The sequence below is a fragment of the Strix uralensis genome, chromosome 6, assembly GCF_047716275.1.
Source record: "Strix uralensis isolate ZFMK-TIS-50842 chromosome 6, bStrUra1, whole genome shotgun sequence".
NCBI lineage: Eukaryota > Metazoa > Chordata > Aves > Strigiformes > Strigidae > Strix > Strix uralensis.
The window spans coordinates 29,167,092-29,184,929 of NC_133977.1; the positions used below are offsets into that span (position 1 = coordinate 29,167,092).

Genomic DNA, 17,838 nt, shown 5'->3' on the forward strand with positions numbered 1-17,838 from the left:
CACAAGCTTCTGATGACTGATACCCAGAAGGCTGGGCAGAATGAAAGACACTTTGCTTGCCCTCTAAGAATTCTTATTCTCCTCTTCAGTACTAGCAACCCAGTTGCCATACTAAGACTAAATGTGCTGTACAGGTAACAAGATGATCTATGAAATAATATTCCATGAACTAAATATTTATTGCTTGACAGAAACAATACCATCTAAAAATGCAGTCAGCTGGTTCAAAAGAAACAGAATGCCCTAATCCTTATTTTGATTTGCAAATTCCATATCCTGTCTGGTCTCGACCAAGACTTCCCATCATCTCTGCAAAATGGTAAAAATTATTTTATTGGGGTGTTGTGAAGTTTAGAGTTTGTAAAGAATAGAACAAGTAATTAGACTTGGCTTCTGTAAAGGGATTTTGATATTCAGTGTTTGCATTGTATGCCCAGAGAAGGGGCTTTTCATAGTCTCTCTTAGGTACTGCACAGGTAATTAATAATCTTATTTTAGCAAACATGGTTCTGAAGAAGACAAAAGCAAATTTTAAAATATTTTATTAATAAAACAAATTAATAAAATGTAAAAAAAAAAAAACCCCTCCAACCCAGACAGTATTATACTCTATAAATTGGCCTTTAAAGACATTCAAAATAATGGACTACCCAAGTATTTCTTATTTACAGTTCAGAAAAATATCTTCTGGTGACATAAATGCTCTAAAGTTCTGGAAGGATCACGTACACCCTGCCAGCTGTATTTGAGAAACCCCTTGACAGTCTGCATGAACTCAGTCAGGACAGGATGTAAGAGAGGAGAGAGCAGGTCGCTGTGTAGGGATGTAGGGGCAAAAAGGAGTTGCTGTTTCCCACACAGGAGCTGTTGTTCGGTATAAAGGCATATATCTCAAAACAATTTTAACTGCAGCTCATGATTTTTTTCTTTTTTATGACCTCAATACCATTTTGCACAGTATGTTTATACAATTTCAATAGTGAAAGAACAGCTTTTGAAGGAATGAATCTGGCTGCAACAAACAAGCATCTGTGAAGGTGTCATTAGTGTCTCTCTAGATCTGTAATCAAATTTGAGTATTTCTTTCTAAGCAGTATTTGACTACTTTGGATTGCTCTGTGCAGACACTACTCCATTTTGGGTATCAATGCTTACTATTATCAGTATTCTATCAGTGTGTCTGATAGAATCAGTATATCAGTATTCTATCACAGGTGTCAGTGTACAGCTTTCATGGATTCTTCCACTTTGTATTAGCAGTTATCTGCAGTGTATGAAATGGGGATAAGTGATTCACTCATCCTTTTAGCATCAGGAGTTTCTACATTAACTGTACTAGCTGAAAGTCTAAAAAAAAAAATTAGAAATCCCAGCATATGAACTGGAAATGTATAACAGAAAGGGACAGAGTGTTGAGCTGCTGTTGAGCTGACAGGATAGAGAACCTGTAGTACAGAGGTGACCGTAATGACTGATTTGGGTACAGTGTGGCAAAACCAGCACATTTAGCTTTATGATGTGCTTTAGATTCTGTTGTGTATTTCAAACTATTACTTTGTGACTCCCTGGACTAGAATTTTTTCCCATAAGCCTTTGTGGGTTTTTTTTATCTGTTTTTTTAATAGGATGAAAGCATGAAATTAGAGACTTTTTCCCTTCTGTAACAATAATGCTATGGAGTTACCTCCACTAAGGATTCAGCATTACCTGGTAACCTCAATGGGACATTTCTGTCTTCCTTTCCAGGCAACGTAACAAGAATTTCAGTCACCAGCGCAGTTTCTCATTAAATTTAGTAGTGTTTAGCTGAAAGTAATACCAAGGATAAGCTAGATTCAGTGTGCTAAAGAAAAAAAAAAAAAAAGAGATGCCTTAAAGGTACCATTACTTCACAAATACTTCAGATTATTTCAATCTTCTGTTCTAGCTTTGAAAAGTCAGTTGACATTTATACCAACTGGAAATGTCTCTGGGACTCCTGCTCTCATTCAAGAAAATAAAGATGGATATACTGTCTTCTCATCAGCATCCTGTGCCCCATCTCAAAGGCAGGACTCTTCCAAAACTTGCTTGTATAGTCATCATACATTGTCCAGTTACATCATGTCCAACTGCAAACAGAAGAAACGGATTTGGAAGAAGCAGCATTGAATTCAAGTTATTTCTTATGTGTGTTTAGTGCTTAGAAAACAAAGCAAATTCAGAAATCCTTGTCATGTAACATAAACGGAGTGCACAGCACTTAATACTAAGCTGCTATAAAGTACAAAAACAAACATAAAAATCTCATCTTCACATAATCACATGTGCAATTTATAGATTTAAAAAGTATAGTCCAAAAGTAGAAATCTGCCTACTATTGAAGATTCTTTAAAACTGTCTACACCATCAGCTTAAGCCTTGGAGACAGATTTGTAATGACTCAGCCTGTAAAAAATGGCTGAAATATTTACTAAAAAACCTCTTGAAATCCTTGAATTTCATCAAGCCTATATAGAAAAGGTTAATTGAGAAGATTAAAACATCTTTTTAAAAATGATTTTCAGTTTTCAACCCACATAAATAGCTGTTCTAGATCTACAAGCTTTGTCAAATGCTATTATAGTAAATTATAACAATCTGCTACCAAATGAGCAGCCTCACTGGCTCTTTTGAAACACACTAGAGGACACATTTAACCTGTGTAAACGCCCATGTTACTACATAGCATAGTATTTGCCATCATGAAATTACACACCTGGTTATGTTTTACAATAGCAAGTCATTCCATGTGGCTCTTTTTTGACTCAATTCCTTAGGTGTTTTCTAAGCCATGCACTTTAATCTACTGCTTTAAGAAGTGCTTGCTCTGTCTCACTGCACCTTTCATTTACAGTTTAATTGTAAAGTCACATCATGTCTTTATGGTACTCACCAAATCATCAACATCACCACCTTCATCTGTGTGAGGCAGAGTTTCATTTTTCTTTTCTTTTGGAGCCAAGAACTAAAAATACAAATGTATGATACCAACAAAACTCAGACCCTTAATGTTAAATTAACAAAATGTCTCCTTTGTATATCAAAACAAATCCACCTGCAATTAAAAATTATGAAGGAAGTTTGTTCTGGTTTCCACCTTTCAAAATAATCTTAAAAGTACAGGAAATTTCATATCACTTCCTTTTAAAGGATGTTACGGTGAAGTGTGTTGAAAAACAGACAAAAGGATACAGTTCTTCAGACAACATATGGTTAAGCTGTAGAACACCCTGTAATAAGGATGCTGCAAATATTAGTCCCTAGTCTCATGGGGAGCTGAGGAGTTCACAGAAGAGAAATCCTCTGAAGTCTACTAAGTCCACAGAAACAATCTCAAGCAAAGTACTTGAGACATGAGTGGCTGAAGCCTGGGACGGTAGACTTTTTCCTACCTATCTGTTAATTGTCCACTGTCAAACATGGGATTCTGGGCTAAACAGAAGTTTTGTCCATTACAGTATGGCCATGTTTATGTTCTTAAAAACATAATTTAAAAAGTAATATTGTGTGTAGCTACAAAATGCTAAATGACAGTGAACAGCCCCACCACTGTCCACATGAATACATATGTAAGCTGACCAACGGCTTGTTTAGTAGATTTCTTAAGTATGACATTCTAGTTCTGTGTGGAACTTAAAAGTTTCCCATTTAATTCAATTAACATTTAACAAATGAACAAAGACATCAATTTAAAAAAAAAAACCTCAAACACACAAGACTGTTAGAATGCCAGTCTTTAAAAATAGAAAATTCATTATGTAAAATTCTATTGCCGTAGCTGCTGATACAACTCACCATATGCCCTTCACTTAAAGCATTGCATTCATAAACAGAAGATAAAGGTAAGTTGCTCAGATACTATAATAACTGAAATCAAACATACAGATAATATCTGGAGTACAACCACCTCTAAATTACTTTTCTCTTAGCCTAACCGTGAAAAAAACAACCTTAGCTAGAATGGTAGGAAAAAAATACAAATACTGGACTCTTACTTAAAAAGTATCCAGTTGTCTACAACTTTTAGTTACAGTTTATTTACCAATATCCTTACTATAAAGTCATAAATTTTCTTTTTCTTATTAAATGCACCAGAAAAAGTATACAGGAAAAATCCTTCCCCACATAAAAAAAACGGCTGCAAAAGCTGAGGAGGAAGAAAAGTTACATTTCATGACTTTGAGTTCCATCATCCTTAATTCAGAAAAAACTTCACTATAACTCTAGATGATGAATGAGAACAGCTAGTTAGAAAATAGCCACATTAAACAGGCTCTAAATACCTGCTTAGAGTTTATGCAATTCTTTTGTATAAACAGCTGGCTTCTGAAAGCAAGCTACTGTTTACTTGAGGATTTCAACTGTAAGAGCCACAGAGGTTGTGTAAAAGGCCATGGGATCCCTATCAGAGCACCACCAATCTCTGAGACAATACACTTACACTGTAAAAAGCTTAAATAATATTTTACATAAATAAAATGTTCTGATCCTTCTCTAGAGCAATAGTGTCAGCTTTAGACAAGGGGTAAAAACCACTGAGAAGTTACCTGCTGCATCCCATTTGTGGGAAAGTACCAGATATCACATCCACTAGGATGAAAAGCAAATACATTGCTTTTGGTTAACAAGAGGATGTAGACAACCTCTGCCTAGTTGCCTCACTACCCAAAGGTCAGACCTTTCCTACCACTTGAACAGCAACATCCAAGAGGAATGTAGAAAGCTTACCCCACAGACAACACTCATAGTTTAATATGCTGAATTCAACTTATCATATAGATTTTGTAGCTGCCAAAAAAAAAAAAAAAAAAAAAAGGAAGGTGACAGGGCCAGAAGGAATTAGAATTTTAAAATGCCGTATGTCTGTGTACCCTTTTTGCTGGAAAAGTTCTCAATCTAGTAGTAATATAAAGCACACACTATGAAACTGAAAGCTAATGACATTGTCAGCTCTGAGAGGCTTTTTGTGCCAGATCAAATTTCATTTTACACAGTTAATTAAGAGTCAAATGGTATTTCTGAAAGTAGCACATTTTCAAAGATTTCAAAATTAGCTTTCCCACATTAAATTAAGTAAAGAAAGCTAAAAGCTAAAGAAATGTATGATGAAGATTTGCAATAAATTGAAACCTGAAGTTTCCATCAAATGCTGAACATCTAAAGTTGGGATTTTTTTTCCAAAACCTGTTTTACATTTATGCAAAAGCAAATTACATATAATAGTTGCACTGAAATCCATTATCTTCCCCAAAGCAACCAGAAAAATCACTTGACATTTCTGCTCTTTTAACCTATCATCCTCATGCTCTAAAAAGAGTACCTCCACTATTACAGGAAAAAAAAACCCACCTACCTAAAACCATTTTTCCCAGTGATAGGAAAATATGCATGGATAATGTAGCTCAACCAAAAAGAAAATTTTTATGTGTTACCTCTCTAATAAGCGGCCTCATAAGTCTTTCTCTCCCTTTCAAAGAGTAACCCTGTAAACCTGAAATCTTATATCCAAACCAGTCCTGAAACTGCTATCAGCTAGCGATCTGCACATAAGAGAAAAGGCTTTTTGTGTCACATAGGACCAACACCGAGAGCCAGTTCCTTGACCTACATGCTTGCACGTGACCTATTACAGAGGTGAAGAAAACTTGCATCTTACTCTATTGTGCGATATTTTTAAAGATTCAATATAACCCTTTAACAAGGCTATCACCTTCAGTATAGGAAACAAATGAACCATTTTTGCAATCTACTATAGACCTAGGAAAATGCTGGCTTTGAATCACACAGGAAACCTGTGGCAGGATTAAACTGGACCAAGGAGGACTAGATTTTAGATCAGCCCCATAACCTCAAGATAAAATTTTCTATCCCCACAGATCTTACTCCAAGAATATGCAGTCTTCCAGTTTCTTAAGTAAAAGTCATGAACCCTTGAAAGACAATGGCAAATCAGGGTTCTGGTTTTGGATCTGGAGAGTGCGTGAGGAGGTGGTTATCTAATGAGTAAGTGGGATTGCCAACTGCCTAGTTAGCAAAGAGATGCAACCCATTTATTCTAAAAGTTAAAGGTAACTGCCATGTTAGAGAACTCTCTTGCAGAGCTGATTTCATGCAAACACTCTTATTCCCCTTTTTTAAAGGGAAGTTATGGCTGTTGTAGGACCTTCCATCAATCACAGAACAATGTCCTGTACTGCAACATCTGGATGACTGACAGAAAAGTAATTTTGAAGTCAGTCTACAAATGTTTTACTCCAGCTTACCCTGGCAGCTGTAAATCTAGTCCTTGGTACTTCATAGTTTGTGCTGCGTTCCTATGCAGGCACAGTATTTTTTAGCCACCACAAGCTCACAGTTAAGTCAACGGTATGCTGTAAGGTCTTCAAGGCTAGTAGATATTTCCTTAAGAAATAGTGGCTATTTCACACAGCATTAGCGCATTTTGAGCATCAATGGTAGTTTCAGACTAGAAAGTGAAGTTCTCAAGAAAAATATTGTCTTAGGAAGTTTCCAAGTAAATTCATAGCATTTAGAATATATAACAAAAACTTATACTCTTTAAAACCACCACTGGGGAAAAAAGCTGCTCCATACAATTATGTGTGATGAGAAACAGCCAGTAGGTCCCTCACATCTACAAAAAACATTATATTCTGTCATTTGTACTCCGCACATTTGCTTAGCTTTCTGGACTCTTAGTTTGTTAGCTTTTCATTTTCATGACATTTCTGTGCCTTCTTCACCTTGAGGTAAATTGTTACAGATGAAAAAAACAGTTTCTAAAATACAACCTTTTACCTGCTCATTAATTCGCTCATGGAGAACCTACTTCTATAACCCCTTTCTGGTTATTGCTAATATAAGGCCTGGAAGTTGTGAAAACCAATGTGGCATTTTTTAGAAAAGCTGCTTCTCTGCAAAGTACTTAGTGATTTTAGCCACAGGTTTACCTTCAGGGATCTGTAATACAAGGACCTTCTTTCTTCTAAGCTATTTAAAATCACGGCTAGCAGCCTGACACAAGAATGTCTATCTTACCCTCTCCACACAAATACAATTTTTGACAGCAACTCTTTCAGAATTCTGCTTTCTTTCAAACAGAAGGCACCATTCTGCCTGTTAGAATTCACTGCTTTGTAATTGTGACATCCTTCATTCATCACTGCAGTTACTGAATGTTATATTTCTGTAGAAATAATACCTGCAAATACTCCAAAACCTTTGTTTCCAAAAGGATCTAATATGATCATCAGTAATAATACCAGCATCACCTAGGATGTCCATCAATCCACAAGAGCTGCCCAAAGTAGAAAATACCGATATTGTGCATATATGGTGAAAGCCAGTCATAACAACTTTACGTTGCTAGGGTTCACAAAGCCTTTAAACAAAAAAGTATCCTGATTTTTGAACTCACGTGCTAACAATGAGATCACAGTTCTTTCTATGAAGTTCAAACAGTGATCTTGCATATATAAATAGTCTATTGCTGTTCCACTATGCTGAATTCCTGAAGTTCCTAATCTTTGTGGAGGGTAATTTCAGATAATTATGTCAATATATGTTACTTTCTAAAGACCAATTAAAGCAAAATGCTCTAGTACATGCTAGGGAATTATTTTTGCTCTGAATTAGGGCAATTTCAATTGTGTGGCAGAAGGACACTCTTCTTCCTTCATATGGATCCTATTTCATTCACCTGAAGATTTACCCACATAGGAAAGAACCTTCTGTTCCACAGCAAGGGCTCTGTACAAATACATGCTCATTAAAAAAATGATACCTTTTCAGCCTCTTCACTAGTCACCAAACTTTTCTCTGCTTCATCTTTAGTGATCAAAGAAATTCTGTCTAAAAAAATAAGAGGTATAAAAATATCATTAGAAGGCTTCCCAAAAATGCACTTAATATTAGAAATGAAAAAAGTCTTCCAAATTCTAACTTCTGAATGTGTCATCATCACCAGCAAAAATAAAAAATATTGCTCAAAGGAAAATGTGACTTGCATAAATGAGTCAACTATGATATAAACTATGATATAAAAATAAATTAATGAGCATATTCATAAGCTTGTGGAAGTATCCATTTAGGAAACTGCTAATATTATGACAATCAGACTAATGAGACACTGAAATCATAGATCACAGATGAAATGCTGAAAATCCATCAGAAATTATACTTTTAGTCATTCACAGCATGCTCTTAGGTCCTTAGAAAAATTAACTCCTAACATACAAACACTTATGCTATGATTACCTACAGTCTGACTACCAAAGTGCTGGTCCCGTCCTCACTTTGCTCCTTGGTTATGCCAGCACTCATCCTGTGCAGCAACACACCCCACCACCCCCTCCCCCCAAAATCTCAATTATTTTTTACCCCAATAGTTTTCCAGTCTAGCTCATCACTTGGCTACACGAATGCTTGTGTCTGAATAAAGCAGCTGTGGGTATGAGAGCAAAGAATTCATAAAGGTTTCAGCAGCAGCACGAGTGTAATGCCACCTTAATGTGCCCATAGAATGACGTGGCAGGGTTTCATGAGAAAAGTGAACTTGTCAAACAGATCTGCCTTGATCCTGAGCCACTAATGCATTAATTCACATCCATCCTCTTTTGGTGATTGCAACCACTGATAACGAGGCCCAGTGCATGCCACATCTGGTAGAAAAGAGGGGGATGGGTCACGTGGCAAAAAGCAGTGAAAACAGGACTTCTGCTTTTGATAGCAGCAAGCAAAAAGCAGTTTCAGCTACCTAGTGACTGCAGCTAGGTTATGGATAAAGCACCATGCCTTTATCATCTTCTTACAAGAAGATAATCTACTTTGTATGAAAATATCATCTCTGTAATTTTTTTTTCCTCTCAAAAATACACTTGTTCGTCAAAAACTCTGGTTTGTACCAATTAAAAGTTACTCTAGCATGGCTTTGGAAGATCCAGGTTTCCTACTTTCAGAGTTTGTTGGTTTGTTTTTTCAAACTTCTTCAGAGAAGGTCCCCTACAATACTACTGAATGTAATATTCTTTCAGTGTTGTCTTGTGCTGTTGTTTTGGGTTGCTAAACAAATTCCCATCTTGTATTTTGAAAAACTTGGATGAAGTAGACATTACAGAATGTCTGGAGTTTGTCACTTTGAAAGGTGCTATAGAAAAGCATATAATTTCATTTTATAGCATGCACCCTTAAGAGATACAGCTGGGCATTTAACAGATTTTCTTAGCACTGGTTCCAATTAGAAGCAAGAGTATGACGTAAAAGATTTTTTTAGTCCATCATGTTTCGTATTTGTGAAAAATGTTCCTTTATTTATCACTTGCGTAGTCTCTGAATGTCTTTTAGAATTGCACTGCCTTGTATCTCCCAGTTTAATCATAGGTAGGTGTCATATTACCACATATTCTGTCTTTCAGGTTGCTTAAATACAAAATGATCAGTGACATATTTCAATGCTATCTATGCCTTTTTTGAAGCTTAAATTGGAAGAATCTTTTTATATCTCTGCTGCATGAGTTTTTTCCATTTATTTTCAAATTCAGCTGAAATTGTATCTTCTTCTCCTTACACTGTAACATTTAATTTGTCTCTCTTCTTCCACAATTTACCATTTCAACAAGACTTGGCAAGGCATTATGAATATTGCTGATATGAAACTATTAGTGCAAAAAAGAAAGTTGCAACATGAAAGTTTTTAAATTTTTTTTAAAACAGGCTGCAGGAATGAACCATATCAAAATGCTGCTCTGGGGTTAGTTTAAATGTCCCATTTCTAACAAAGTTTTCTCTTACTTAATGGATAATATAACTAGAAATACCTTTTTTTTTTTTTTTTTAAATGCCATCCTACCTTGTATCACGATCTCCCAGAAATCAGCTAAGGCTTTATCTTCCACCTTTGATTTCAGGGCCTGCAGGAAATCATTAAAGCACTGCACCTCGGACAGCTGCAAAAATTAGCAACAGTGACAAGCAAGAAATATTTAAAATATTAAAAAACACTGCAAACTTAATTCTTCATGAGGTCACCTAACATGGTGAACACAAAAGTCACCACAGATTTGGGGTTTTATCTCTACTAAAACCAAGAGTTCCAAGGTAAGGTGAGCCACAAAAACTGTCTTTCAGAAAGGTAGAAAGACTTTCTTGTAACTGGCTTTATTGAAGAAGAAATTTGTAGGATTGCTTATTTTTCTTTTACAAGCATCAGGTCATAGGCCTTCTGGTTTTTATGTGTAGAAGAAAATGAACAACAGCAAATAATACCAAAGAAGCTAGTCCCCATTCCAGTAAGAATAAAGAAATATAAAATGCAAATATGTTTCTAAACTTTCAAACAGCATAACAGATTTTAATTTACAAATAAATTTTTTGCTGCAGCAATAAATTATTAAGTTTCCAATTGAGCAAATAGGCCCATCATGTCTTTAATTTGAGAGAGTTTTCACATATTAACATTACCTTAATGGCCTCCTCTCTGAAAACTCTGATACAATTGATGCCTTTCATGTAGTACTGTGAACCTTTATTTTCCAGGAACTGATTAATGCAGTTTATCAACTGCTGACTCACTGAAAAACAAGGAGAAATAAATAAATCAAAGAACACATACTTTCAAGGCAAAAAACCCCCCTTTTTCTTTACATCTCTCTTTTTCTATTCCACAGGTATCTAAAGAGTTAATCATACTCATACCACCTCAAGCTACTCAAGTTGATAACTTATCCAAGCTACTGACAATTACTTCAGCCTCTCCAGAAAAGCTAGATATACAGGAAGAAACCCAAGCATGGTCAAGGCAAAAGTGTCTCCCTGAAAGCCAAGAAAAAAAGCACTGGCCTAGCTTGTTTGATCAAAAGTAAAACCAGAACATCTGGGATCCTAAAGCTGAGAGAGGCCATGTTCTACAACACAAGCAGATCCCCTAAACATCCTTTGAAATACAGGCACATTTCAATAAAAGTGTTAAATTTACAATGAAGGAGTCATAATGTCAAAACATCATCTGTAGGGTGATTGCAGTTAAAAGACTACTTTGTTGTTACTGACATTAGGGTATAACTTGTTTCTGTACAGGTAGTTTGATGATTTTTCATAGGGGCAATGCTGTTTATGATTACTGAGGTAAGTATTGTAAACTGTGTATGCCTGACAGAGAGAAGCAGAGACTTGCACCAACAAGAAGGGGAACACCGGTTTCATCCTCACTGTTGAGTTCCTAAAAGGTTGGTGGCTGTAAAACACTCTACACATGACAAGTGAAAATGTTACCAAGAGCTCTGCAAGCCCAACTAAATTCTGCTGGATTTTAGTACTTTTTCTTTAATGTTTAATTACAGGTGAGGAACTGTCCAATTTTACCCTCTGACAGACACCTCAGCCTAGGAAAAGACAAGGGTGAGGAGGATACAACAGTGACCTATAAACTCAGAAGCACTGAAAAGGATGAATAGGGAGGGATAGTCCACTGTCTCTGTCAAAACAAGAGCAAAGAGTTGGGTTAAGAATAAACTGAAAAAAAAAAAAGTACCTCTTCAAACAAAACCAGTTAACCTCTTTACCATGGGCTGCTGTGGGACGCTAAAAGTTTTAATAGCTTAAAAAAAAATGCTTGAACAAATTCTTAGAATTCTTAGAAGAGGAACTCTATTAAAGGAAGATTAAAGATGATGTTGCCATCGAGAAATAGAATGCAGAGAAGCATTCTGGACAAGTCACAGCACCTGCCTGTCCTGTTCTTGTACTGTTAAAGACAGGTTACTGGATTAGCAGAACCTTTGGCCTGACCTATAGCCCATCTTACATTCCAACGTTATGGGCATAGATGTCACCAAGTATTGCAGCCATGGAAACATCAACATAGAAAATCATCTGCTAGAGTGATGGAAGAGACAAGGATAAGCAAACACACTGAAAAGCAGACATAATTTAGATCCTGTATTCCACTCTGCTCACTGTAAGCATATACGGCACTAGCAGTTATATTTATGTTCTATAAAATGCCTACTTGAACTGAATCTGAAGGACAACATCTCTGAAAAGAGCAAAACAAGACATGTTTGATATTCTTCCACTAGCTTTTGACTCTACAGAGTTTCTAGAAAAGGAGGCGCATAATGGTTCTGTCCAACAGCAGCTATCGCACAAGAAACTGTGCTAGTGCCTAGTGCTCCAGAGGTGATCAGCTCACTCTATTTATTTTACCAGTAGCTGACAAACTGAATTGAAGTCTCACTACTTCAGCTCCCCAAGTTAAGTCAGTCCATTTTTTTCATGGTTAACGATTTTCTCATTAAATGTTCTAATTTCTTACGAATTGCACTAATAAAAGCAAGTCCTGCTGGTGTTTTCAGTGGTGGTGGTGGTTTTTTTTAAACGCTGCCTTTTCATTGATGTGTTAAATTAAAACCCCAGGCACTACGAGGGTGCAATAAAAGTCTTTATTGTCAGAATGATTCCAGCATACTGTTTGAAATTATCAGACACTCTACTTTTTCTTTTGCATTTAATTTTTTTAAAATCCCTTTCCATTTGATTGCACTGGCAGGCATCAGAAGAAAAGACTTTTTTTTGCTACTGGCTGTGAACTGCCTCCTTTTGAAATCTGTTGTAAGGAACCAAAAAAACCCTACAATGTTTTACTAGGCACTGAAAGACCATAATATAGGCAGGAAACAGGTTACATGGCAACAATATTTTAAGTCAGATTCTTCTAACATTTTGAAACAGCTTGCTAAAGTTGGGTCTGTCCATTTGGTCTCCCTTAAATGACAGGCCAATGATTGATGAATCTAAAATAGATAAAATTCCTGTATTCTGATTAGACTACCAAATTACTTCAGGGGGCCAAAGCCAATACCAGACACAGTAGATAAGGATTATAACTGGAAGTTCTCTGAAGTAGACTCTGTTCCTTTACACTTTTAGGGCTGAGAACTTCGTTGGTTTCCTGCTGCCTGTCATTTGCCTTTCCATTAGTGTGAATCTTTGTTTTTGGGTGCTGCAAAAAAATAGATCTCCCTGGTTTTGGAGAAAGGCATGTTCTACATAAAGATGTCTATTTAACTAAGCTGTGCATATTAACATTAACTCTGATGTGTCCCAGACAAATCTCAGGCATTGGGGTTTTGAAGAGCAGGTCCTAGAGCTACAAACTGACAGCCTATTCAGGTCACTGCTGTGTAGTAACAACATTTTTTTCTTCTCTCCCAACTCTCCTCATCCCGCAAACACATTTAAGGAAGTGAACTAACAAACTTCTACATTTTGCATAAACTGGAATTCCAGCACTCCTAATAACCACCACGTTCTGCAGAACATCCCAAGAAATTTTAATCTTCTGCCTCCTCCTTCTACTGTACCTGATTGGTTAGATAACAAATACAGCGATTAAAGGTTGGAGAACTTCAGGAAAAAAAAAAAAAATTGACTAGAAGGTCTTTTAGTTCCAACAGGATTTAATCCCTTCTTCACTGGCATTCAGATGCATACCCTACTCTAAAATCCATTCACCAGTGCTGTTATTTCTTGTGAAATATGCCATGAACAATTATAATCACTTATCTCTGAATAGTTACAGTACAAAAGTGTAGTTATATTTTCATGTTTGTTCAGTTCAGTCCTTGTCTTGATTACTATGCCAACCAAACTACAGAATAGATAAAACTGTATTATAGCCCAAGTTCAATTCCTTGGGGATTTTTATTTTTCCCCCTAAAAAAAAAAATCAGGTTAAAAAATAGTTCTTTCTATAGACAAAAGACTTCTGTTGCTGTCAATCTTTTGATTTATCCACTGGTGGTGGTAATGATTTACATTCATGGACAGTTCTTAAAGTCAGAGTCGCTGACAAATCAGTTAAACCACCTGATAATTAATTTTAAACTACTGCTAAGTATATTTTTGTAACTGAAGAGATTCTAAAATGAAAACTGTCTTAATTTTAAGGACTTCCTTCATCTTTAAGTCAAGAAATATGAATTTTAAGATCAAGAGCTGTTGAACTACTCCAGTGTCCTGTGAGATGCTGTTCAATTTTGAAATGGTCTCTCTAAATGGCCTGCGGCTATGGATCAGAATTATTTAGGCTGGATGTCTGAAGGATATATGGCCCAAATCCCCACTCAAACCAGGGCTGCTGGGGATAAGGTGGCTCAGTGCTCCACAGACTTGAGTTCTGAGTAGCTCCAAAGATGGAGTCTCCAAGTTCTCTGGCCCCTTCTTTCTGTGTTGGACTACCATCATTGTGATTTTTATTACTTTTTTCCCCCCATAACATCTAATTTAAATTCTGTTTGTTGCAACTCAAAGTTTTGTGTCTCATCCGATCACTACGCCCTTCAAAGACGAATCTGGCTTCATCTTCTCTGTGAAGCAGACATACAGAAAACTTCAAAGTGATTTTATATACTCAAGTATTTGGTTTGCAAATACTTTCCTAATGACTGAACCATCTTCGTCAAACCAGTCATCGCATTTGGCCTACCTAGCAGTAGAGCATGAATAGTCTCCAAAATACACAAAAACATCCAGTAAGATAAAAATGCAGATGAACTGCAAAGACATATGCCAACAAAAACTGTAAATACTACTTTTTAAAAAAAAATTATCTTAGGTCTAGAAAGGTAGTTAACTACACACATTTCTACAGAAAATATTGTAATAAAACATCATCCTCGTTGCAACTGTGTAATAAATCCCCACTGCAAATCTCTTACACACAACTATTTATGACACAATTCTTTTAAGCATACAAAGCATCCAGTGCAAAACCAGCTTAAGAAGCTATCTACATGACATGGTGGAAGTGTGACACCTCAGGCACAAGAGAATATTTGCTGAAATCTACACATGTAATTACTGACTCTTATTTTTCTAGAAATACCTAGAAATAAAAATATTAACAAACTTGCTATAAATATAAAAATGAGAGTTTGGTACAATTTGTCTCTGAATATTGTTTCTTATGTCCATAAACTCTACAGTTGTCATTGCAGATTTCTCTGTTCACTGACAATCAGTAAAATAAAAAAAAAACTCTTTCAACTACAGGACTTCAGATGTCATGTTCTCAGATAGGAGTCCTGTAAGATGCAATGAAATCTGGCCTATACACTCACAGAAAATATACAAAACAAAGAAAAAACTATGCATGTATCAGTATCTATTTTTACTCCCCACTAAGACATCCTATCTTCTACAGAAGCCTATGAAAATACAACACACCATATCAGACACCTGCTCTCCAGAAATGCCAACATGGATGGAAACCTGTAAACAGTCCAACAGGATGAACTGATAGTCAAGTGGCTACTCCTTTGTCATTAAAAAGATGGCAAGCACCCACTGCATTTGAGAATCTTCTTTGCAGCCACAACAATGAAGAAACTCATTGTACATCCTCGGGAGTAACGATTAGATTCTACTCAGGCAAACTAATCTATTCTATTTGCATTCATTGACAAAAATGTCAGAAGCTGTTATCAGAAGACTGATCTTTGTGATGACTCTGCACTTATAACCTGCTCAAAATAAGACCTGCATAAAATGACATCTCTCTGGACATGAATGCAAATAAGAAAGTAAAGATACCTGGAGGGGAAACACAAGACTAGTTACATGAGAATCAACATTAACTAGTAAGTTGACACCATCACACATAACTCATCACATAAGCTGTAAGTGGGGCCCTACTGTAATAAACTACACAGATGTCAATTAAAAACAAAGTTGATTACTGTTTCAGAAATTGAGCTGCCAGTCTCAGAAAACCTAGCCGTAAGACTCTTACCAATTTGAAACTCTTAGATTTTCTAAAAATACATATTTACATATTAGTGACCCAGCTCTCACTAACGGCAAATGCATCTTTTCTCCTGCTCTGGTCTGCTGTGGGACGCAACGTCAGAGACAGGCTAACTTGCACTTAGGCTTCTCCTATGAATGGCACAAACCCTGATCATCAAATCCCAGTGAAGCCACTGCAGGAGATGCATTGGTACTCATTTTTGATGATGAAAACCCCACCAAATAAACCAACCCCCAATCAAACAGTTGAAAGGTGTTTCTCCTCCCTGTGGAGGGACTCTGTTGCTATTTTGTTTTAAAATGAGAATGTAGGCTCTATTCACAGTTTGGAAGACAAGACTAGATGCTCTTTTTATATAAGAAAGAAGCAAAACAGGATGTAACTTAGTAGTTCTCCTGTGTGCATTCTGACACAGAAAATCTATTTTTTTTCCCCAATAGACTATTTGAATGTCACAGATTATCCTTTCCTGCAAAGTCATTTTACATTTCACATGTTCTAGCAGAGTGAAAAAAAAAGTTTCATCATTAAATATCATATACAATTATACTAAAAAACCCCCTTAGAACCACTGAATAGTTTTAAGGCAGAATTTACTATTTACATAACCAGAATGCAATACAGCATGCCATTAAAAACATGCCTGTAATGTTTTATGTATTAAGATACCTAAAATGCTCCAAAGCAGAAAAAGGATTATGCAGAAGAAAAAAGTAATATGCAGAACATGTTTTTATTTATAGTGGCTTCTATCTCTCCTTTAAATGGGTGACTGCACTACATTCTGTCTAACTACACCTTATAATTACAGAGCAGATCACACATAAAATAAAAGCAGATTGCTCAAAATTGCAGAAGCCATCCAAACATGTACTGCAGTTATCTCCAGCACAGCTACCAAGTGGACATATTTAAGTACTCTTTAGTTAAACCATCTTCAAGGGTAATCACTATACTTATTTCTGCCTTAAAGCTTTCCTACATGATAAAATTAATTACTGTAACAAAGCAGTCAACTGTTTCGCAGTTTCTGTATTCTAATATATCGTACAATGCTTTTTTAAATTGCATCTCAATATATCTGAGATTTGAAAACACAATTCCAAATATTTTTTCAATAAACAATGTCTTCTGGATCTAATGCAAAATCCATGTAAAAAGCTGACTAGCTGGCTTATGGGTCTGGAAATTCTGGAGAAAAATAGGTATGTAGGCTTTAACAGACTTCATCACAAATCAATATACTACTGAACATCCTCTTCAAAATGTCCAAAAGGCCTTGTTGAAATACCTAGCACCTCACTTCAGCACCTCTGTAAATCTTTTTCTTTGAAAAGAAATGCTACATTAGTGGCTATTTGGCAGATGAGGTTTATCTTGCCACAATCTGCAAATCACCCTTTAAAAGAAAAAAGGACCCCAGCCCTCTTGTGCATTTGTTTTAAGATACTTTTGGATTACATATATCTCTGTATAGCTATTCCAGTAGGAAAATACCATACAAACAAATTAAAATTCCACCGCATTTTCAGACCTGGGGCATGCAAGAGAGAGGCTGACCTGTGCTTTGTATTCTTCTTTGCCTCTGCATCAAAAGCCCCATCTTCCTGTAGGCTGAGAATAGATGCAGCACACACAGAGCCTCCTCTCATCTTTGAGAGTCACATACTACCTGTTCATTAGACCCTAAATTCACCTGTGCTTTCTTTTGCTCACAACAAGCAGTGAGAAATGATCTTTCCATGTAAAGATTTAAATACCAGGCATCACATTATTTCTTCACAGAACAAAATAGACTGCAGAAGACAGGTTTCTCACACCACACGCAGCCAACAACCCTCCACTTCAAGACAGAAAAATCCTATGAAGCCAGAGAAGCTGTTACTCAGTTTGAATATGGCAGTCAAGTCAGTACTAAAGGATCTTCTGTCAGAACCACCTGAGGAGTTGCTGAGATGCCTCAGTGTAGTTACCTACTGCCATCTTACACAAACACAGGTATCTGAGACTTT

General features: G+C 36.3%; 1 protein-coding gene across 5 annotated transcripts in view; it reads right to left on the reverse strand.

Moving 5' to 3' along the window:
• Positions 1 to 525: 525 nt before the first annotated feature.
• XRCC5 (X-ray repair cross complementing 5) overlaps positions 526 to 17,838 on the reverse strand; it is a 54,291-nt gene continuing 36,978 nt past the window's right edge. Inside the window, exons 17-22 of one of the 5 annotated variants that reach the window (XR_012629503.1) lie at positions 10,480 to 10,589; positions 9,869 to 9,965; positions 7,805 to 7,872; positions 2,915 to 2,986; positions 1,955 to 2,111; positions 526 to 1,843 (exon numbers count right to left, since the gene is read on the reverse strand). Coding sequence is in view for 4 of the 5 variants with exons in the window: in XM_074873514.1 (XP_074729615.1) it covers positions 2,894 to 2,986; positions 7,805 to 7,872; positions 9,869 to 9,965; positions 10,480 to 10,589 (368 nt within the window). In the remaining variant the exon portion in view is untranslated. Of the gene's footprint in view, positions 2,112 to 2,136; positions 2,987 to 7,804; positions 7,873 to 9,868; positions 9,966 to 10,479; positions 10,590 to 17,838 lie in introns of those variants that run through there. The other 4 variants (XM_074873513.1, XM_074873514.1, XM_074873515.1 and 1 more) reach the window with 4 other exon arrangements.